Source organism: Zalophus californianus, chromosome 12, assembly GCF_009762305.2.
Source record: "Zalophus californianus isolate mZalCal1 chromosome 12, mZalCal1.pri.v2, whole genome shotgun sequence".
Classification (NCBI taxonomy): domain Eukaryota; kingdom Metazoa; phylum Chordata; class Mammalia; order Carnivora; family Otariidae; genus Zalophus; species Zalophus californianus.
Genome location: NC_045606.1, coordinates 43,271,529 through 43,295,692, shown reverse-complemented (window position 1 = coordinate 43,295,692; position 24,164 = coordinate 43,271,529). Strand labels below are relative to the sequence as shown.

Sequence of the window (24,164 nt, the reverse complement as noted above, 5' to 3'; positions counted from 1 at the left end):
GGAGTCAAAAGACAAGGATTTGCATCTATTATGGCCTAAGTGACCTCCTGCAAGTTCTTTGAACTCAAGTGCCCTGTTATCTGTAAAATAATATTTCCTTCACTAAGCTATTACAAAAGTTAAATGAGATTATGGAAACAAAAAGGTCTCAGTAAATCACCATGCAAATTCTACTTGTTGATGTTATTTAAATAACAGAAACGCAACATAACCTTACTTCATCTTATCATCCCTAGCAGGTTAAAAAAAAAAAATGGGAAGGGAGAGTGTTATGACTAAGCACAGAAAACTCTCTGGGGGAACACTTTAAAATTATTAAAGGGATGAAACTGAAAAGTCTTTATAAAACTTCCATCAGAAGGGGCAAAATTATAAGTAATTTTTACTGTACGTGTGTTGTAGTATTTTTCACATAAAATGTACATTTTTCAGATTCCTGCAATTAAAACTATACATATATATCTATATATGTGAAGTATAATAAACAGAAGATACCATGGAAAACCGTATTTTTGTGTTTTCCAATCTTGTACAATGTGAACGTATGACCTTCTTAAAAGTTTGTTTTTAAAATCACAAAATATAATGAGTAAACATGTATCTTTGTACTTCAGAGAGTTTTGAAAAGCCCAATCTACAAGGTCCAACACCCACCACAAAGTACAACTTTTTACTCTGGTCACCTTTATTCTGGTTAAGGGAGCTAATAGACAAAAAGCAAAACTCCCCTCAGAGGGTGCCAAGTGATGTGAATAAAGAAGAACCCTGTTCATGGCTCACATTACTCTCAGGATATTATTTGACTTCTGGATATTTTTTCCCCCTCTATCCATAAAATAAGCTTAAATTATTTTTGAGTAAAGAACAGAGAAAACGCTTTGGTATCTATAGTATAAGTTATTTTCTGCCTCCTAATTATCTGAGTATCAATATAAACAGAAGCAATGATAGGATCTAGTGAAAGGATCTTCGGGAAATGTGAGAAATCAAATGGACAAAATAAATGAAGTTTATGTGCTTTAACTTTAAATTGGCATCTTAATCAAAACCGATTTTTAAAAAGGATCTGAAAATAGGCCCAACTTCCAGAAAGCTGGGAAAAGGGAAGAAAAGGAAACATTTACCTGAGGCATCTCCAACTTTAAAATCACTGTCATCTGAACTATCATAATCGAGAGCTTCTAACAGAGAAGCTGCCAAAGGCTTCACCTGCCTCCTCTTGGAGCTGCGATCCACTGTTAAGAGAAAAACATTACATCGTCATTAATAATCACGCCAAGCACAGACAACTGTGATGCTAAGGGAAGATACAGATGACCTCGTGCAGGGAATCTGTCTAATTCAGTTCTCAGCAAAAAGTGTAGGAAGCTCGCTTGGAGTGGGCACACGGGCTGGGGAGGGCTGGCCAGCAGCAGAGGCGGCTCCAGGCTGGGGTGTGGCAAAGGCGAACCCAGGCCAACCAAAATCAAAGCTAACCCCCATAACATCCTCTTACATTTCTGCGACTAGTTCATAATCCCTCACTTAGACACGGAGACAGTCAACAGAAAGAAAACGCGAAGCCCAGATAATTAAAGAAGCCTCGTTCATTCTCGCAGACTGTGGAAGGGAAGCGCCCACGAAAGGTCCAGCTTCCAGCAGAAACCTGCCACCCCCACCCTGCTCCCACAGGCCCTGACTTCTAGAAGGGCTGAAATGCACCTTTCTCCCGGCGGAGGCCTCCAACACACTTACTAAGGAATCCGTGAGGTGGTCGTTTGGAGGAGACCTAGGGAGAGGCTGCGAGAGCCTGGCAGCGCTGAAGTCGGGACTGATACCGCGGGAACAAATCCGAAAGATGCTACTTAAAATCGGCGGCGCCGCCGACCGGGCCCGGGCGCCTAGAGAGCAGCGCTGAGGTCCCCTCCCGCCCCCCACCCCGCCCCCTAGTCCTTGCCGAACCGGCCCCGGCCGCTCGCGCCCCTTCCCACGGCGCTCCAGTGCCAGAGGCTCCCTCAGGCCCCGGCAGCTCTGGGGAGTTAATTTCCTCCGTTAAAACTGTTAGAAAAAAATAAAAGAAAGAAAAACTTTATTAGCTTGCACCAGAAGCAACAAAAGACCCAGAATTTGCAAAGTCCGAGGTCGTTTGCCTGAGACAATAGAGAAAGCAACGACCCGGATACAGCTCGGAAGAGAAGGAAGTGAAAACACACGGCAAAGCGGGGCCCTAAGAGCAGCACGAGCCGTGAGCGCGTGCGCCGCAGTTTCAGGCGCTCTCTTGTCTCTCCTGCAGGAGGAGCCGAACAGAGCCGAGCGAGATCCGAGAGGGAGCCGAGCGGAGCCGAGTATTGACGAGCGGGAGCAGAGAGCCCTCCCAGGCCCTGAGAGGCTCTTCCCACAAATCACTGAGGCTCCACCCCCCGCCCAAATCCGTGGGAGGCCAACGTTTGTTCCTGGTGTTTGTTTCTTTTCTTTTTTTTTTTTTTAAAGATTTTTTTATTTATTTATTTGAGGCAGAATGAGAGAGAGAGAGCACATGAGAGGGGGGAGGGTCAGAGGGAGAAGCAGACTCCCCTGGTGTTTGTTTCTTAAGTAGTTACTAGGAGTACACTTTACAGAAGGAGGCGTTGCTAGCTTAAATTGCTACCAAAAACATAAATAATACCGACAGCAACGTTCTACCTGCTGCCTCTGCAAATTGCATCGCTTTAAATACCTTGGAACGTGTGAGTATTTTATTTCCTGAAAGAGGGAAATGTGAGAATCGCATTAGACTTAGCTGCTTTGAAAATTACACTGTAAAAGAGGGGAAAAAAGCATTAAGTTATAGTAATTAAGTATTATTACAACGAGTGTACTGTGGACAGTCTTTTTCATATAAATAAAATAGACAGTATTTAATTTTACTAAGAATACATCTAGGGGAAAATAATCCATTTCACAAGTAGATTGTGTATTACCTCAGGATGTGTGTCCAAATGAATGTGAATGCCTTGCATTCACTTAGGAAATTTAATTTTTTAGATGAATTTTTAAATCCATAAAAACTCAGGTTAGTGTGTACAACTGGATATGGCAGTCCTTCAACAGTTTCAAACACCACATTTATTTACATACAGGTTAAATACTTTTTAAATGATATTAAAATGTTAGAATTTGACTAGTAATACTTTTCAAAAGTTTATATATCAAGGACTAGAATTGGATGAAGTTGATTCAGTTCACTAGTTTATTCCACACATAAACATTGAGTGGCAGTGTTTGTAACATGGGAAAATAAATGTGTAGGAATCAAATCATATAATGCATTAGTGAAGCTTACTCTTTAAAGAAACGTGTTAGATTATTTTGTGAACTGGAATTGAATTTTATAATATTAAATTTGACAAAATAGTAAATATTTACTACAAAGTAGTATAATTTATGGATTGATTACATGGAGGCTGGACGGCCTGCAAGATAGTTGTCTCTTTCCTTCCAGAACTTAAGGTACAGGTAAGGATACAAACAGGTAAGACAATTGCTGTATATTGTGAGACAGGCTACCAGAGAAAGAGTACACATGCTAAGAGGAGAGAAGGCACTCAGGGAAGGCTTCCTAGAGAAAGTGATAGAGCAAAACATAGTCTGAACTGACCTGAGAAAGTGAGAAAAGGAGACAGAAGTGTTCCAGACCAAGGAAAGGTCATGGGCAAATGCTCAGGGCTAAGGATTGGCTAAATTCCCCAAAAGCTGGACTACTTCTAATGTCCCAGGACGTTCCACCATAACAGTAGCTGTACAAATTATATTGCAACCTCATCTTTCTGTGTTCCTTATCCCTGCTAAAAATGTAAACTCCTCCAATCTCTAAGAGTCTCTAGTCCCCTGATCCAAACTACCACTGCTATGTGCCTCCTCAAACCATTCTACAGTGCTGTAGAAACTTAAATTCCAAAATTTTACAACCTTCTTAGTAAACCCTCTTCCTTTTCAATGATTATTCATGCACTTCTTGTCTAAAATGGAAAGTTACCCTGCAGTCCTCTCAACTGGAGGCCACTCAGCCTCCCACACCTCATTTTGTCAAGACCCAGAGGTGGCATCTAATCCTTAATACTACCCACTGGCCTTCAGAACTGTTATTCCTCCAGTTAAAAGCCTAGCAACTTAATTATTTGACCAGCTCCACTTGAGAAACTTAATTTCCATTCTATTTCAAACATGAACCATACTAAGGATTGTTTTACTTCTGAGGTTAGAGAACCAAACATTCCACTCTCCTCCTAGATTCACTGGGAGGAAGTATGCTGAATTATCTAAAAGGGAAAAGACACTCCAAAAGCTAGCATTTAAGTTTCTATAAGAGAAATTCCTAGAAATAGATTGTCTTTTTTTTTTTTTCTTCAAAGATTTTATTAAAGGTCTTTACATGGCAAAATCCAGATTCCAGATCCAGCTGCCAAGGAGACCCTGTTATCCTGTGGGTACTGGCTGCAGCATGGCAGGCCGCTCTGGATTCCTACCCTTCTGTTCCAAGATGGGGGTGGTAGGCAATATCTCATCTTTGGGTTCCACAGTGCTCACATGACCAAGCAGGGGCTTCTTAGGGCCAGTCTTACCACGTGGGTCCCCAGGAAGCATGATCTTCACTTTGATGCCTCAGCAGTGTCAACATAATAGTTAATAGGGTCCCCACTGTGAATCATCAGGCCATGCATAAACGTCATGGATTTAGGAGTTTCCCAGACACCAAGATCTCACAGCCTTTGGCCCCACCCTTCATGATGAACTGCAGCACACTATAGCAAACCCTCTGCACAGCAAGTCCTTCTAGGAGTTTGTATTGGAGACTCTGCCCTAGTAATAGCACACAGACCTCTTGTGGCCACCTTTTCAGTTTACAGTTCTACACTGTCCTCAGGGAAATCAAACCTCTTCTGAACCACAGTGGTCAATTCCCAGATCTGCTGGCCCTTCTCACCAAGAACATTCTGTGTTCTGGTGGCCAAGATAATGATTTTTGTCCTGGTCGGTGTAATTCAGACCTCAATCCCAGAGTAGCCATCTTCAGCCAGGTCCTGAGTGAGAAACTCGTTCAGTTCAGGTTTAAAGATGCCATTGGCAACAAACTTCATCTTCTTGGAAATCTGCACCACCATCTTGCTGCCATGGGCCACTGATAGAAATAGATTTTCTGAATAAAAAAATACAAACACATTTATATTTAATAAACATTGCCCAATTGCTCTCTAAAAATAGGCTGTACTAATATATATTATCACCAAGAGTGCATGAGAATTCTTTCCAAACCCCTGGCCATTGAGTATTAATAATCATTTTTTTTAACTTTTAATTTCTAAGTAGTTTTAGATTTATGAAAGAATGCACCAATAATACTGAGTTTGTATATACTCCTCACCCTGCTTCCACTAATGTTAATATTTTGCATAACAATGTTACATTTACAAAACTAAGAAATTAACATTAGTACAATATTATTAATTAAGCCACAAACTTTATTTGGATTTTACTAGTTCTCTCACTAATGTCCTCTTTTGTCCAAGATCCAATCCAGAGGACCATGTTGCATTTAAATTAGCAATCTTTTTAACCTTTGCAATACATGAGTTAAAAGACAAAAAGGAAAAAACGAAGGAAGGAAAAAAATGGAGAAAGAAAAAAAATTTAAATAGCAAATTGCTTTTTTGATTTGTATTTAATAAATGTGGAAGAAACTGCTAGTTGTTTCCCAATACCTATTATCTTTGTCTTCCAAAAATAAAAGCCCCAAATTTTAACTAGACACAAGTTTTTCTCTTTTTTGAAAAGATTTTATTTATTTATCTGAGAGAGAGAAAAAGCTGGGAGAGGGGGAGGGGAGGAGCCTAGAGCCCAGCACAGGGCTCAATCTGGGCTCAATCTGAAGACCCTGAGATCATGACCTGAGCCAAAATCAAGAGTCTGACGCTTAACTGACTAAGCCACCCAGGTGCCCCACTAGACACAAGTTTTTCAAGAATAGCAACTACAGGGGTGCCTGGGTGGCTCAGTCGTTAAGCGCCTGCGTTCCGCTCAGGTCATGATCCCAGGGTCCTGGGATCAAGCCCCGCATTGGGTCCCTGCTTGGCGGGAAGCCTGCTTCTCCCTCTCCCACTCCCCCTGCTTGTGTTCCCTCTCTCACTGTGTGTCTCTCTCTGTCAAATAAATAAATAAAATCTAAAAAAAAATAATAATAATAGAGACTACATTTTCTAACTTTCTCGAAGTTATATGTGGTTACATAATTAAGTTCTGGCCAATGGGATGCTAGCCGAAAACTTATGTACAATTTCCTCCCTTTTCTGCCCTCTTTTTTTCTTTTTTCCTAAACATTGTGGTTAGAATTCACAGTACACTGTTGAATAAAAGTAGTAAGGATACAATTCCTTGTCTTGTTCTTGATCTTAGAAAGAAAGCTTTCAATCTATCACTGTTTTAGTCTGATGTTAGCTATGGGTTTTCATAGATGCTTTTATTTCATAAAAGAATAACTTCTTTTGTGTTTCTAGTTTGCTGATTGTTTTCATTTTGAAAGAGTTTTGAGTTTTATTAAATGCTTTTTCTGTATATATCGGAACAATCATGTGGTTTTTATACTTTTGTAATTTTGTCAGTATGGTGTAGTACATTGATTTTCATGTTGAACCAACCTTGCATTACTGGTACAAATTCCATTTAGTCATGGTGTATATGTTACTGGATTCAGTTTTGCTAGTATTTTGTTGAGTATTTTTGCTTCTATGTTCATAAGGGATGTTGCTTTGCTACTATTTTTCTGTCATATAAAGAATCTTTATTGTTTATGAACTGCTGTATTAGCATCTCCTATAATATTTTTCTATGTGTCTTGAAGGCACATATTGTAAATTACTGTGAGCATTCTTAACTCAGAAAAATTTGAATCTCCTAATGACATGCCATCTTCTTGTTAAAAATACTTGTGTTATATAATCCTGCATGCTTTTCTTTTTATTCTCTATTCAGTTCAAGGTATCCATGCATTAGTACACATATTAGGAGAATAATTATTTCCTAATAGTTGGAACCATGGACAGCCTTAATGTAGTATTTTGACAAAGAATACTCTTAATGTTCAGTTCTCTCCAACTAATCAAGCTGAACATGACTGTACAAGTATCATCAACAAGTATAAAAGACAGATTTATATTTAGAAATGGTCCTTCAAACTACTACAAAAGGTGGTTAAGTAAGCAGCATAGTGTTGTATGGACACTTGCTATATAAAAAAGAAACAAACTGAGAAGCAAAAGACAGCAAACAGAGAGTCTGCAGACTTGAATTTGAGTCCAAGCTTTGCCACTGAATTTCTGTTTGACCTTCAAAAGGTAACTTGAACTCTTTGAGCCTCTAATTCTTCATTTAGAATCTGGGCATGATAATAGTAACCTCTCTAGTTAAGGGCGCCTGGGTGGCTCAGTTGGTTGGGCGACTGCCTTCGGGCTCCCTGCTCATCGGGCTCCCTGCTCAGCGGGGAGTCTGCTTCTCCCTCTGACCCTCCCCCCTCTCATGCTCTCTCTTTCTCTCATTCTCTCTCTCAAATAAATAAAATCTTTAAAAAAAAGATTTTTTTTTTTTAAAATAACCTCTGTAGTTAAATGAGAAGTTTTAAGAAGCAGATGACAAAGGATTCTATCTCCAAAATTACTCCAGAAAAATGGGAGGAAAAAAAACCCCCCAAAACCCCAAGAACATGCAATGCACATAATGATGTAAAAAGAAAAGAGAAAAAAAGTTATAATTAAATATGAATAATTATTGATAATGAAATTGTGAAATTTAATACAATTATTAAGCAAGGATAGGTAACCAGAAGAGCCATAATTCTAAAAGATTATAACCAAATCCAAGAGATTTGGAGGTAAAGAGATGGGAAGCATGGGGAAAGTAAAATAAGAGAAATGAAAACAAAAATTGAATTGTCTTATATGGTTCAAGGGAGAAGCTGTAGATCCTGATTAATTTTTTTAATCCAGGAAAGTGCAAATCAGTTTGTTATAAATCTAAGGATAATATATTTGGTTCACAAAGGGTAGTTAAACACATGAATTATCTTTCTACCCTCCCCAGATTTCACTGAAGTCACGGAATAAATATAAAAATAGAAATAAGACCATAAAACCATAGTACTATTATAAACCCAGGAGGAGTATCACCAACAAACTTTTGAAGGCTACTGAGGAATTTTGATAGTTATAGAGGTAGGCTCAGATTCCCAACAAAACCCACCAAACTAAGAAGCTAATAATTTCATCCAGGTGAAAAAGGAGTTACTGAAGTCAGATTTTCCTACAAAGTACCCTTTGTAGGGCACTCAGATGAGGGATAATAAGGCCTGTAAAAAGGGCCAAGACTAGGACAACAGTCTGGGTGATTCATTAAAAGGAAAAAGTCACACAACAATCCTGTTTTCAGCTTTCTCTCCAGAATAAAAGTTCAAGGTCAGTTCTATTAAGTGGGAAGTCTGACTCCAGAAATTTTCAGAATGGGCACTAGGTTTATAAAAGAAAGAATGATAGTGAGCCCAGTGACGATCAACTGCCATAAGAAATAGAAAAATCTAGCATAAACTACTCATAAACCATAAAGGACAGCCTACTCATTCACATGCACCCACCCACTATAACCGTTGGAGCAAGGATGTCTGTAAACAGAACTTGCATTCATTTTTTGCCGAGTGAACAGAGCTGCTTATTTAGGCAAGGTATATAAATTTTGGCTACCAATACCATGCAATCCATGTATACAGACATATATAGGCAACCAAGTTTCATTAAATATTAAAGTAAAACTAACAACATGAGAGGAACTAACGTTTTAAAAACCTTTAAAACAATTATATAATTCAGATATATCAGGGCTCCTATGTACATCATGAGATTTAGAAGGTAAAAGGGAGGCAGAGGCCATCTACTTTTAGCTGCAGCAGCACCAAAACAAGCTCCATAATCTATGAAGGTAGAATCCACATTCTGGCATCTACTCACCAGCTTCAAAGGTATAAGGTTATGTTGGAGGAACAGTTCTGGAAAAGGTTAGTGACAATAGCTGCACTCATTTTCTGACTTCTAGATCTCAGCTGCAAGTGTATGATCTTCAAACTAAAAGTCTCATTTGATCCGTGACTTTCACTCCTCCAGCCTTTCAAATGACTTCATATGTACCAACTTTCTTTTCAGCCTAACATACTTAGAGTGGTTTCTGTTTCCTCTACTGAAACCTTGTCTGATACAGAGTTTAGTGCAGAAAGGTGTTCAGAAAATAAATAAATAAAACCTCAAAATGGGAATTTAAGATTTATTATTTAACTTGGTGTGGGTCAAAAGACAGTGGTGATTTTATTACCGGTGGAAAATAAGATATTGGCAATCCAAGGCATGCATGATAAAATAGTTACTTATATTATCACATGTGATCACCTGGAATAAGGTGCCTGTTGAAGGCCAGCTTTTTGTAGCAAGTATTTGTTTTGATAGAATGCTAAGATGAAAATAAGAAATATTGAACTGCGTTGGAACCAGCACAAGGCAGCAGCTAGCCATCATTTACAATCCTTTAAGGATATCCCCTGCAGAGAGTCCATAGCTCATATTATCTCGCCATAATTAATATTTTCAGAGGGCCGCCTGGGTGGCTCAGTCATTCAGCGTCTGTTTTCGGCTCAGGTCACGATCTCAGGGTCCTGGGATGGAGCCCCGCATTGGGCTCCCTGCTCGGCGGGAAGCCTGCTTCTCCCTCTCCCACTCCCACTCCCCCTGCTTGTGTTCCCTCTCTCACTGTGTCTCTCACTGTCAAATACATAAATAAAATCTTTAAAAGAAATTAATATCTTCAGAGATATTCAAGAGAAAACAATATTGATGAAGAAAAGATTGTGCTCAAATTTCTGAACTTCAAGAGAATTCTAAATGTTACTTTAGAGAAAAGACAGACGAGATCGGAAAAGACAGGATATCTACAAAGGAATAGGAATCAGGTTCAAGTCAGAATTCTTAACTACAACTTTGGATGTCTGGGAACTTCTAAAATTCTTTCAATGTTGGGGCGCCTGGGTAGCTTAGTTGTTAAGCGTCTGCCTTAGGCTCAGGTCATGGTCCCAGGGTCCTGGGATTGAGCCCCACATCGAGCCTGCATCGGGCTCCCTGCTCAACGGGAAGCCTGCTTCTCCCTCTACCACTCTCCCTGCTTGTGTTCCTTCTCTCATTGTCTCTCTGTCTGTCAAATAAATAAATAAAATCTTAAAAATAAATAGATAAAATTCTTTCAATGTTTTATAATAAAGGGTTCACTGATAATCATCCTTTTCAAATTATGTAAAATATACTGACTACAGGATTTTCTTCAAGTATTTAGGCAGCAAAAATCTACTCTAGTATTACATGAATAAAACCTTTCTACATATTTAACAAATGAATAATATTGAAAAGATTTTAAGTTAAGTTATCTCACAGCTAGTATGTATATATAGTACAAAAATTTTAAATGCACAAAAGACTATCATGAAAATAAATTATCATCTTGTCTTTGTACCTTAGCCCATCAATCATCTCTCTAGATATAACAAGATTACCTTTTTAGAAAAGGTGCTTGGGGTGCCTGGGTGGCTCAGTTGGTTAAACATCTGACTATTGGTTTTGGCTCAGGTCATGATCTGCCATCAGAGATTGACCCCATCAGAGTCGGCTTCCTCTTTCCCTCTCCCTCTGCACTTCCCCCTGGTCTGCGCTCTCTCTATTTCTCTCTCTCTAAAATAAATAAATAAACCTTTGGGTGCCTGGGTGGCTCAGTTGGTTAAGCGACTGCCTTCGGCTCAGGTCATGATCCTGGAGTCCTAGGATCGAGTCCCGCATCGGGCTCCCTGCTCAGCGGGGAGCCTGCTTCTCCCTCTAACCTTCCCCCCTCTCATGTACTCTCTCTCTCATTCTCACTCTCTCAAAATAAATGGATAAATCTTTAAAATAAATAAATACATACATAAATAAATAAACCTTTAAAAAAATAAAAAACGTGCTTAGCTCAGGGCTTAGTTTTTATAATGGCTTTTTTGAGATATAATTCACATACCATAAAACTTACCCTTTTGTGGTGTAAAATTCAGTTTTTAGCATATTCAAAAGTTGTACAATGATTACCACTATCTAATTCTAGAACATTTACTTACTCCAGACAGAAATCTCATAACCATTAGCAGTTACTTCACATTTCCCCTATTCCTAGTCCCTGGCAATCAATAATTGACTTTCTGTCTCTCTGGATTTGCCTATTCTAGATATTTCATATAAATACAATAAAAAATGTCGGTCTCGTGTCTGGATTCTTTAATCAAGCACAGTGTTTTCATGATTAATTCACATAGTAACATAGCTTTTTTATTTTTATTTATTTATTTTTTAAGATTTTATTTATCCATTTGACAGAGAAGGAACACAAGCAGGGGGAGTGGGAGAGGCAGAAGCAGGCTTCCTGCTGAGCAGGGAGACTGATACGGGACTTGATCCCAGGACCCTGGGATCATGACCTGAGCCGAAGACAGATGCTTAACGACTGAGCCACCCAGGTGCCCCATAACATAGCTTTTTTAAAAACTGACATGATACTGTGAAATTTTATCAGTATTTGTTCTGTATGAAGAAAAAAGTAAGAGGTATTTCAGTATTTGCTGTAATAGCTGTTTATTAACCAACTGAGCCACCCAGGTGCCCTCAGTAATAGCTGTTTATTAGACAGATCTCTTAGACAAGCTAAGGTATTTAATTATTTTTCAGTGCATATGAATGGCAGTCTTAGCTGTGTTTCACAAGGGGCAAGTCCCAAGAAAGCAAAGCAGATGGGCAAAGACAGCATCAGTGAAGCAACATCATAAAATGTACAATATTGGATGTTAGACAAATAAGATTAGTAGCGACAAGTTTCATGTCATCAACTCAAAAGCTGTAGAGAAGCTTTCAAACAAACAAAAATGCACAAATGATACCCTCTGTTCTTTTTTTTAATCCATCAGATCTTTAAGTGACAATCATAAGCAAACTCCCTAACATTGTTCTAAATCTAAACAATTCAGTTTAAAGAAATTATTGGAAAATATAACAGAGAAAAGTGAAAAATAAACAAATGTACAGATCAAAGGATCATCAAGAAGTAAACATCTTTCCAAACACCACGTAAAGGGGCGCCTAGGTGGCTCAGCTGGTTAAGTGTCTGCCTTAGGCTCAGGTCATGATCTCCAGGTCCTGGGACTGAGCCCCTCATCAGGCTCTCTGTTCAGCAGGGAGTCTGCTTCTCTCTCTCATTCTCCCTCTGTTTCTCTCTCTCTCTCAAATAAATAAATCTTAAAAAAAAAAAAAAAAATCCACCATGCCAAGACCAAAGAAGCCTCTCTTGAGCCTCTTCAACTCCTTACTTCCTATAAAGTTAGTCATTATCCTGAGTCTAATACTATTTTAAAATTGTATATAAATGGACTCACACAATGTTGTTTGCTTCTGGTTTCTTTGAACAATTTGTTTTTTGTGAGAATCATTTATGTTGTGTGTACTTGTACTTCATTTGCAATATGGAATCATATGCTTGAATGTACTACATTTATTTATTCATTTGCCCTTGATAAACATTTTTGCTCTTTCCAGTTCAAAGCTATTATAAATAATGATTCTATATGCATTCTTGTTTGTGTCTCTCAGTGCACATAAGCACACATTACTGTTGGGTTTATATCTCAGAGTGAAATTACTGGATTGTATAATATTCAAATATTCAATTTTGGTACAAAAAGTCAAACAGATTTTTGAAGTGTAGTACCAATTTATACTCTCATCAGCAATGTATTAAGGTCTGTTTTCTTCTCTTCTATACAATACTTAATGAGAGTTTTGAATCTTTAGTTTGATATCCTACATCAGATTTGAAACAATCTTTGTTATTATATCTCCAATTTTTTTGCCTTAAAATCTTAGTCTTCTTCAGGACTTCAATTTCATGTATCTTGGATGCTCTCTATCGCATATGTCTCTTGCACTATCTCCATTTTGCTTAACAGTTCTTTATTCTTTTCCTCTTGCATTTTACTATAAGTAGCAAAGAGAAACAAGGCTGTACCTTTTAACACTTTACTTGGAAATCTCCTCAGCTAAATATCCAAATTCATCATTGACAAGTTCTACTTTATACCCAACGAAAGGACACAATTTAGCCAAGTTGTCTGCCACTTATAACAAAGATCACCTTTCTTCCAATGGCCAGTAACATTGGCCTCATTTCTTTCTGTCACCAGAAGCACCTTTAATATTTATAATTCTACCAATATTCTGTTCATGACAATATGAGTATTCTCTAAGATGATAGTAGCTTTCTCCACTGTGCTCATTTCCAACAGAACCATCATCAGAACTGCCTTTGATGTGTCTGTTTCTATGAATTGTCTCTTCAAGGCAATCTAGGATTTTTCTATCATGCACTTCAAAATTCTTCCAGCCTCTACCCCATTACCCAATTCCAAAGGCATTTCCTCTTTTTTAGGTATTTGTTACAGGAGAGACTCACTTCTGGCACCAAAATCTACCTTAGTTTTTTGAAGTTTACCATAAAAATTATTATAACTGGGTGGCTTAAAGCAAGAGGAATTTATTTTCTCACAGTTCTGGGGGTCAGAAATCTGAAATCAAGGTGTTGACAGGGCCACACTTCCTCCAAAAACTGTAGGGGAGAATCTTTCCCCGCCTCTTCTAGTTCCTAGTGGCTCCCGGTGTTCCTGGGCTTGTGGTAGCATAACTCCAATCTGTGTCTCTGTTTTTACGTCACTTCTCTGTGTGTCTATGTCTTCCCTTCTTTTCTTACAAGAAAATCAGTCATTGGATTTAGGGCCTATTCTAATTAAGTATGACCTTAACTAATTCTAATTAAGTATGACCTTAACAAATTACATCTACACTGACCCTAATCCCAAATAACTTCACATTCTGAGGTTCCAGGTGTTCACAAATAATGTCAGTGGACATTATTCAACCCTCCACACTCTTCAGTGTCTTTGAACAGAAAAAGAGTCTGCATTGTCTGAATAATGTAATCTGCCAATCTTGAAAGTGTAAGTCTATGAACAGTTTCTAAATCAAGTAATTTTAACTAATATTTCACTAGGGCCCCACATTTTGAGGGATCTGATATTTCTTTGATGAAACTATTATTAGACTAGTTGGAATTAAAGGAAATATGGGTGGACTCTTCTTGTCAAGTTTTATTATGAGGTTAATGCTTATTTTGTAATGTGAATTTTGAAGATTCCTTTTTCAAAGATATGGGACAAATAGCATAAGAATTATCTATACCTTGAAGGTTTGGTAGCTATCATGGACTGAATGATCGTGTGCCCCCCACTCCTTTATATGTTGAAGCCCTACCCTGCAATATGACAGTATTCGGATAGGGCCTTTGAGAGGTAATTAGGTGTAGATGAGATCATGAGGGTGGAGTCCCCATGATGGGATTAGTATCTTTATAAGAAAAAGGGAGGCCAGAGCTAGCCTCTTCCTCCCCCCCCCCCCCTTGAGGGCTCTCAGGGAGAAGAGCCCGGAAGAGGGTTCTCACGAGGGAACAAGTCTGCTGGCACCTTAATTTTGGACCAGTGAATGCTTTCCATGTCTACAGCTGTTATTAAAAACCAACAAAAGTGGAGCGCCTGGGTGGCTCAGTTGGTTAAGCGTCTGCCTTTGGCCCAGGTCATGATTCCAGGGTCCTGGGATCGAGGCCCATGTCAGGCTCCCTGCTGAGCGGGGAGCCTGCTTCTCCCTCTCCCCTCTCCCTCTGCCTGCCACTCCCCCTGCTTGTACTCTTTCTCTCTCTAAAAAAAAAAAGTAATTTGCTTTCTGTAGATGAGTAACACACTTTGACTATCTTACCTTATGGATACATCAACTCTACAGCCCTATTATAGGTTCCTAGATCATCTCTATTCCATAGAAATTCATGTTGGTCAGTTACACTGATGGTATCATGGTAATTGGACCTAGTAAGAAAGAAGTAACAACTACTTAGGACATAGGTAAGCCAGATGGTAGGAGGTAAATCTGACCAAAAATCAGGTTTCTGCCACCTCAGTGAAATTGCTAGGGTTTCAGTGGTCTGGGACATGTCAACATAGCTCTTTGAAAGTAAAGGACAGATTATTGCATTTGGCTCCTCTTATCACAAAGATGCTTTCTACTCTGTGGGTCTCTTTGAATTTTGGAGGCAACAATTACTTCATCTGTGTATGCTACCCTGATCCATTTACTGAGCAACCTGAAAAGTTGCTAGTTTTGGGCAGGATCCTGCAATGAGTCTGGGCTCTCATGCAAATTGTTTTTTTTAAGATTTTATTTACTTGTCAGAGAGAGCACGCTCGCTCAAGAGCAGGGGAAGGGGCAGAGGGAGAAGCAGGCTCCCCACTGAGCAAGGAGCCTGATGCGGGACTTGATGCCAGGACCCTGGGATCATGACCCGAGTCAGAGGCAGACACCTAACCGACTGAGCCACCCAGGTGTCCCCCATGCAAATTGTTTTTAACCTGAGATGTATAACCTAGCAGATCTGTTGGTGCTGGAAGCAAATTACCATCCTACCTCAGTTATCTATCATGAACTGGGTCTTATCTGACCAACAAATCTATAAGATTGAATATACACTGCAGCATTTCATCACCAAATGGAAACCATCACCAGATGGATTTGAGCAGGTCCTGAAAGCCTAAGTTGCATGCCCATGTTCAGTACTCCCCTCTCAACCTGAACCTATGGTATGGAGCATTGCCTATGACCAATTAACTAAGAAAGACATATTTGAGCCTGTTTTACAGATGGTTCTGTATAAAATGCTATCAATATTCCAAGTTGACAGCTGTAGCACTATAATCCCACTCTGGATTGACTCTGAAGGACAACAGTGAGAGACAATATGGAAGTGGTTCTTACCTTCTGTAGTGATCCACTAGTAAAATTATGACTTACCATCCCTGCAACTGTAGCTTTGCTGGTCTGGAAGTCATAATTTCAAAGAAAGAAATCTCTATTACTCTGTTAGCTTAAATGGCTGATTTTGATTAGCAAGGGGAAATTGGGATTCTACAATTCAATGAAGGAGGAATATGTATGGAATGCATGGGGCATCTCTTCGTTTTCCTTTTCTTGTCAAATTCCTTCTTTAGTTTCTATATTCTTGAACTAGGTTTATATCTAATTCCGTGACAAAGGGCTCTAGAAATAGGGTCTCTCTGTCCTCATGGGTTCCACCTGTCCCCACAGGTTCTAATATATCTTTGCTTCTGACTTCATGTTCCTCTTCCCTTACTGTCTCCCCTGTTGACTTCAGACTGCAATAAAATACTGCTCCCACAATTGCATAATGTCAATTCTTTGTAATAAATTCCTTATTATGTATGTATATTTCCTAGAAGATCTGTTTCTCTGGCTAAACCCTGACTGGTATAAAACATTGTACTATGAATAGGTCTAAAAACTAAGCAGTATATCAATAGCACCCCCCCAAAAGTGATTTTTCTTGCAGAGTTTCTCTGAAAATTCAAGCCTAGAAAATTCTGGAAGGTATAGTGATTGTGTGTTGTTATTAGTGCGTGACAGTAAAGAAACGGCTTCTTTAGAGACGCCATGCCTCCATTTCTGACTTGATACAACTTTGCTGTTCTGATTCCTCCTTCCTGGTCTGGTCCCCATTTTGTTCATGTTCTTTAGGATTTTAGCATTAACCCTCTTCTCTCATTACACTTTCTTTCACACATATTCTTCATGGACAAGCTCATCAGTTCCCAATAACTGTCACTTATATCCCCTTTCCTTTTAAATTGTACCTCTAGACCAAACTTCTCTTTGAGTTGAAGACTGATGTTTTGCCAGCCTTCAGAACATCTATAATTGGATATTTCGGAGGTATACCAGACTTAACATTTCCAAAGATGAATTTATATTCTTGATCTTGGTTGGGACACTATATATCCAGTAGCCTAAGTCATATATCAGTGTCTATTGTAGCACTTATCAGAAAGCTTTGTAATAATGATACCCCTAGCCCCACTAGACTTGAAGATGTTGAAGAAAGACAGCAATGTGTTATTCTTCTTCTTCTTAAGATTTTATTTATTTATTTCACAGAGAGAGACAGCAAGAGAGGGAACACACAAGCAGTGGGAGTGGGAGAGGGAGAAGCAGGCTTCCCACTGAGCAGGGAGCCCGATGTGGGGCTCGATCCCAGGACACTGGGATCATGACCTGAGCTGAAGGCAGACGCCCAACGACTGAGCCAACCAGGCGCCCCTGCAATGTGTTATTCTTCTTATCCTAAGCACTCAGCATGAGGAGCAATATATATTGGGCACTTAATGTATGTTTAATGAAGGAGTGAATGAGTGAATGGATTCATAGAGAAGATAGAAATTTCAGAGAAATAATAAATAACAGAAGAGTAGTAGAACATAGCTATTCTAAAAAAAAATTCTAATTTGAAGATCTAGGTGTATGGTATAATTTTCCAAAAATTGTAAATATGCAGTTTTCCTAAAATATTGTTAAACCAGAAGGTTTCAGTGAAAACGAGTGTATTTCAAATTGTTAGAGTTTTGGGGTGCCTGGGTGGCTTAGCCGGTTAAATGTCAGACTCTTGATTTCAGCTCAGGTCATGATCTCAGGGTTGTGGGATCAGGCCCCAGTCAGGCTCCACACTCAGCTGGGTGTCTGCTTGAGATTCTCTCTTTCTCCCTCTACCCCTCTACCTGCTTGTGTGCTCTATCTCTTTCAAATAAATAAATCTTAAATAAATAAATAAATACATTGCTAGAGTTTCTTTGCTTTTTAGTATTCATTGAATTTTGTACATAAAGTTCTTCAGGTATTTAATTTAAATTAATGACAGTATGTGAAGCTTTGAGATTTACGACAGTGGAAGTAAACTTTCACAGATGAAAATATGTTCTAATTTTTCTAATAGAAATTTTATAATTAAATACAGTTTATGCTAAGTAACCATAATACTAGTGGAAGAACATATTTATTTTTAGATTAAGGATAGCTGCAGAATCTTCATTAACAAGTGAAGGTATAATTTGTATTTGCATTATCAGAAAAATAACTACAGTTGTCAATATATCTGCTAGAAAAATAATTAAATGCCCAAATGCAAACAGAGTAAAACATAAGATTCTGCCTTGGGTTTGTATTATTATCATATTCCACAGCTCACTTATCAAATTATCCGTCTCTAAAGAAGTCATTTCTTTACTGTCACGCACTAATAACAACACACAATCACTATACCTTCCAGAATTTTCTAGGCTTGAATTTTCAGAGAAACTCTGTAAGAAAAATCACTTTTGGGGGGGGTGCTATTGATATACTGCTTAGTTTTTAGACCTATTCATAGTACAACTTACATTTAATTTAGAAAACTACTATTTATACATTTTTGTATTTCACAAAATTAAATCAAACAATGGAACAAGAAATATAGAGGGCACAAGTCTCAGAGTAAAATGGTAAAAAACAGCTCCAATTCATTTATCAAGATATTACTGTTGCAGGATTTTTCCCCTCCTCCTGGTGCCAGCGGTTCTTAGTCATGCTGCTTCGAAGAATGAAGAGGTAGACCAGAGTGGTGGGCAACAAATAAGGTTTATTGAGCGATAGCAAAGTGATAATACAAAGCTCCTGAGGAGGGACGGGACCCGAAGGGGTTGCCAAAGGAGTTTTTTTTTTTTTCCTAAAGATTTTATTTATTAGAGAGAATGAGAGAGAGATCATGAGCAGGAGGGAGGGGTAGAGGGAGGAGCTAACTCCCCCCTGACCAGGGAGCCTGACACAGGACTCAACCCCAGGACTCTGGGATCATGACCTGAGCCAAAGGCAGATGCTTAACCGACTGAGCCATGCAGGTGCCTGCCACAGGGAGTTTCTAAGTCTAGGGGTTTTTATGGGCTTTGTTAGCGGGCTGTTTTAATCTGATTAATCCTCCCTTTCCTGTCATCCAATCAGATTTTTGTCACCTATCTATTATATGGGAAAGGGTGGAGGACTCCTTCCAGGGAGTAAAATCCTTTTAAGGGTGGTTTCCTCTTAGGGTGGGGGCCCCTTGTCCCTGCCTGCCTGCCTTCCAACTATCCTTCATCATTATGTCTTGTAGTTGTTTTATCCTGTGTTTAGATACAAAGCTTTTATGAATCCTCACTACCTAAAGGGTCAAGTTACAAATCTAAAATTCTCAAAAACCTGGGTTAACCTCTTCCGTTTTCATTTTCTATAACCCCTCTCTATGCAACCTAAGCTTCCAACACACTGAATTCATCTCAATTTCTTCTACATATTATGCACTTACACTATGAACTTTTATTTCTTCTGCCTGATTTCACCCATATGGAACGCAAATCTTCCTCTTTTTTAGCCTGATCATTCCACAAAGATCATAGTCTACATTATGTTCTTCATAGGCCCCAAAGTCTTATTTCCTCCTGTTTTATCAGTATTTTTACTTTTGCATGCTTATTGCTCAATCAAGTCATCTGACAAAGCTTATCAACAGGGAAATAGAAGACAATCTTTTCCCAGTAAGGACATTAAATATTTGTGATCAAAAAGACAGTCTACCACAGTGGCCCTTCTGATTACAATCATTCAGATCTTTCTCCTTTCCTCTTTCACCCTCCTCACCAAGGGAAATTACCTAAGTCATATACTGTCACTATTTCCAACTCAAAACCCATGATTTATGAGTGATGCTGTAGTCTCTATTCTAGGTATGTCTCCTCTTAATTTGGAGACCTATGAAACAGGAAAGTTATTTGCCCCACAACATACAAAATGCAGTGGTGGAACAAGGACTGGATAACCACCATGAATGATACTATTCTGAAAAAGAAAGAATGGGAGGCACACACCGGTCCTGAAATCTCAAAAAGCAGAAGTTGCTGCTGATTGAAAGTACAGACTATTCTTTGAGTAGGTCTTGAATTTGCTATTTGGAGGTTAGTTCTAGTCTATTCTCTGTGGCTCCTGTTTCACCTTTGGGAAGTCTTGCCCTAGATCTATCTAAAAGGGGCATTAGAGAATAGGCTCTTGGGCACCTGGTTGGCTCGGATGGTTAACCGTCTGCCTTCGGCTCAAGTCATGATCTCAGTGTCCTGGGATAGAGTCGTATGTCCTGCTCTCTGTTCAGCAGGGAATCTGCCTCTCCCTCTGTGCTCACGTGCTCTTTCTCTCTAAGAAATAAATCAATAAAATATTTTTTTAAAAAAGAGAGGAATAGGCTCTCCTTGGAGGATGAGTACATCTGTCAACCTGCTTTTCATCTCCAGAACACTGGGAGTCCAAGTGTCATTTAACATCTCAATTAGTCACAGTGTCTTTAATCAAATCTGATTTTTTTTTATCAGTACTTAGTCTATGTCTCTTTTATTTGATTCCAGTCAACTCTATCCATCAATGGCTATACTCACATTTCTTTTTAGTCATACCTCCTTCTTTCTCGAGATTTAATTTTAGTCACCTTGATCCTGCTAGGCTTTGGTGAAAGAGCTACACCCTTATCTCTTTGTCCAGACTTTCAAATTGTTTAGTTGAGAGAATTTACTAAGACACCTTAATTTATTGAGATGTTTCAATAAAGGTGTGATGGCTACATTCATGATTGGGTCACTATCTTGAGATTTTTAATTGATCTTTTTGATTAAACATCAATCTCCGTTTTATCTTGTACAGCTGAAGATAAGTATCAGCCATATCTTCTAACTCTGCAAGTCTCTAAATTTCCAGATGCTCCATTCCCTGTCATTGAAGCTTGCAAACTGACCAATTATTTTCTGAGTCCATCTCTATATTGTATTACCTTGTCAACTGTTGCCAATAGTAGTGGACACATGCAGCTTACATACCCTATGCCTGCCATTTCACTAAAACCTATGAATTTATGAGGTACATTAACTGCCTTCCATTGACAACAATTTCATCAAATGTTCCAACACTGTATAACATAATTGCTATCCTTCCAGCTTCTGGTAACAGTTACCTTGTGACCTGTTGCTGGGACCTGAATCCAATGCCAGATATTTTAGGATTTTTTTTTATGGTAATATACCACCACACTTTCAGTGCCAAATTCTTTATTAGAGTAAGCTAAGTTAGGCTGCAGTAACAAACTACTCTTAAATCTGGTGACTTACAGCAATAAAGGCTTATTTCTAATTCTCAATACATGTTCATTGTAGGTCAGCAGTGTCTCTGCTCCAAGTAATTTTCACCCTGACACCCAAACCTCTATCTAGAACACTGTTGATCTTGTGGCAAAGAGAAAAGAAAAAACACGGCACATATTGGATCTTAAAGCTTCTGCTTGTGCGTGACACAGGTTACGTTTCACATTTCATTTGCTAATAAAGCAAGTCATCTTATCAAGCCTGACATGGAGGCAAGTGAGTGATAATCCCCTTCCAGGGGCAGGCAACAGGTATTTGTATACAATATAATCTACCACACATACAAAAACCACTTCTAAAGCTAAAATGTATTTTTACAATATGCATCCTCTACTATGGCTTCTTTTCCTTGATTGTCTCTTCTATTCTTCTAATCCCTGCTTAAAATATAGGTCACAGACTCTTTCCCCTAACTTTATGCATATTTCAAACTTTTATAATTTGACATTCTGGTTAATATTTAATGAAACTTATATTCTGCAACCCTCCTTTGTTAACATTTCCAAAGGCATCACTTGACTACCTATATTATTGTTACTGCTAGAAATTAGGTCAATAACCAAAAGGTAAGCCTTTGGATTTTACTTTCTTATCAACAGTGGTATTCCTGTATACCTAATCACTTATTTTAGTATCACTTGTTATCATTAAAAAGAGAATATTACAAGAAGAAATCTTCCTTCTAATTTCTTTACTAAAAGTCCACCTGCACTTACTGCTGTTATGTTTCTGTGTTCACTTTTAAGTGTTTTCCATGATTTTTGTGCTGATTTTTAAAAATATAGCCACATTCCTCACCATCATCTATAAAGTCAATGTCAGAGTCCTTTACAACCTCTCTGATCTCATTTTCTTCTCTCCTTTGATATGGCTCAGCCACACTGGCCTGGGGTTTTGTTTTGTTTTTCAATCTCAAAACCATTTCTCTTAAGAATTGAACATTCTTCACCCATATTGTCACCAGGTTACCTCCTTATTTAAGTGTGGTAACCTTAATTTATTTAGATATTATGGCTAAATTTATTTATTTACCTCGTTAGAGGGAACTTCCTTATCTACTTTCACTTAAGTAATCTTCTTTTCTCCACTCCAGCATGTCCTCTCATTATCATATTTTATTGGTTTATCATGATCTAAAGTTATCTTGTTTATCTATAGTGTCTTCCAACTTCCATGTAATCTCCATTAGGATACAACAGTGTTTGCATTCACTGCTTTCTCCCAAGTTAGAACAGGGCCTGGTGCTGAGTAGGTACTTAGTGCAAGATTTACTGAATGAATTATAAAGACACCATCTTCCCAAGCTTCATGATATATCATCTTAATAATCACCACTTATTTATTTTTTATTTCTTGCTGAATTTATCTCCTCTCCCAAACATTGCATGTTGGAATTCCTCACCTCCATGTCTTTTGTCTCTCTTGTTACCTTCTACCTTCTCTCCCTAAGCAATCTCATTCAGTCATATGGCTTCATTTCCCACGAATAAACTGAGTCCTAAATATATTTTTCTAGTCTAGATCTCTCTTCTGCCCTTACAGAGATCTACTTGTATTTTACATAAATACATATCCCATCATTCTCTCTTGTTTCTTATCTCAATAATTGGCATCAACATCCAAACAGCTGGTCAAAACTGAACCCCTGAAATTATCCTGGGCTGCTTCTCCTCACTTCCTCACATTCGACCAATGTCTGGAATCCTTTCTACATCATCACATTGCCCACACTAGTCCAATCTACTGTTATCTCTCGCAAGGACTACTACAGTGGCCCTTGACCGGTCTACTCCCCTTTCATGCTTATGTCCTCTAATCCATTCTTCATAGACAAAGCAATCATTTACAACCACAGCAACTTTTTTTTTTTGCATAATTTACTAATGCTCTCAGCATAAAGCCCTTGATGTGTAAGTGGTCACCGGCCCAGTAGATCACGATCCCCACCCTGCTCTCCCTTCAAGTTCCGACCATACCAGACCTCCCGCTTTTCAAAAGGATCTCTCCAGTTTCAGCCTGTCACACCTGCTACCACTATTTTGTACACCTGCGTCACCCGTTTTGACTTGGTTCATGTTTACTTCTCCTTTAGGTCTAACGTTGCTTTTTCGGAGGAACCTTTTCCTAGTCTTCGCAGTCCCAGTCACTGGTGTGATGATTCGATTAATGCTCTACGTAGGAGATTGGAGAGGGTTCAGATTGTCCCGAGACCCTTGAAGCCTGTCCCATGTTACGACTTTCAGATTAAAAATAAATAAATAAAAACAACAGATAAATGAAAACTGTGTTAAAGTAGTCTAAGATATGTGTAGGTACAGGAGCACTCAAAACATTTTAAGAATGCAATTTTGGGGGCGCCTGGGCGGCTCAGTTGGTCAGGCGACTGCCTTCGGCTCAGGTCATGTTCCCGGAGTCCTAGGATCCAGTCCCGCATCGGGCTCCCTGCTCAGCGGGGAGCCTGCTGCTCCCTCTGACCCTCTCCCCTCTCATGCTGTTTCTCTCTCGCTCACTCGCAAATCAATCAATCAATAAAAAAAATCTTTTAAAAAATGCAATTTTGGGTCCCGGGACAGTGTACAAGGGTATGGCACTGAACATTAAAACATTAAATCCAGAGCCAGGACCTAGGGATTTAGAGGTTACGTTGAGGTCTACTGCCATCTTCAAGTCATTTACTAGTTTTTAACTTCTGCCCATAAGCGACCGTCTAAGACAGGAAGCAGCTGCAGTCCTCTTAAACCGCAGTCGCTGACCTTAGCAGCAAGTGACTCGACCCGCTCGCCAGGTGCCGGACGCTCAGCTACGATAAGCGCCGCTTAGCTCCCTCAGCGCCCGTCAGCGCCCGTCAGCGCCGGCAAGCGCGCGCCCAGCATGCGCGCCCTCAGCGCCTTAGCGCGCGCGTACAGGCTTGCAGGCACCTCACAAG

At 39.1% G+C, this 24,164-nt stretch overlaps 1 protein-coding gene and 1 pseudogene across 19 annotated transcripts in view; both read right to left on the bottom strand.

Moving 5' to 3' along the window:
- PHF14 (PHD finger protein 14) overlaps window positions 1–2,215 on the bottom strand; it is a 225,257-nt gene extending 223,042 nt beyond the window's left edge. For 16 of the 19 annotated variants that reach the window (XR_003516388.2, XR_003516385.2, XR_003516386.2 and 13 more), the window contains exons 1-2: window positions 1,735–2,215; window positions 1,125–1,235 (exon numbers count right to left, since the gene is read on the bottom strand). Coding sequence is in view for 13 of the 19 variants with exons in the window: in XM_027573355.2 (XP_027429156.1) it covers window positions 1,125–1,235; window position 1,735 (112 nt within the window). In the remaining 6 variants the exon portion in view is untranslated. The remainder of the gene's footprint in view (window positions 1–1,124; window positions 1,236–1,734) is intronic. The other 3 variants (XM_027573357.2, XM_027573359.2, XM_027573362.2) reach the window with 1 other exon arrangement.
- Window positions 2,216–4,434: 2,219 nt separating this feature from the next.
- LOC113911093 lies at window positions 4,435–24,125 on the bottom strand (annotated as a pseudogene).
- Window positions 24,126–24,164: the final 39 nt, after the last annotated feature.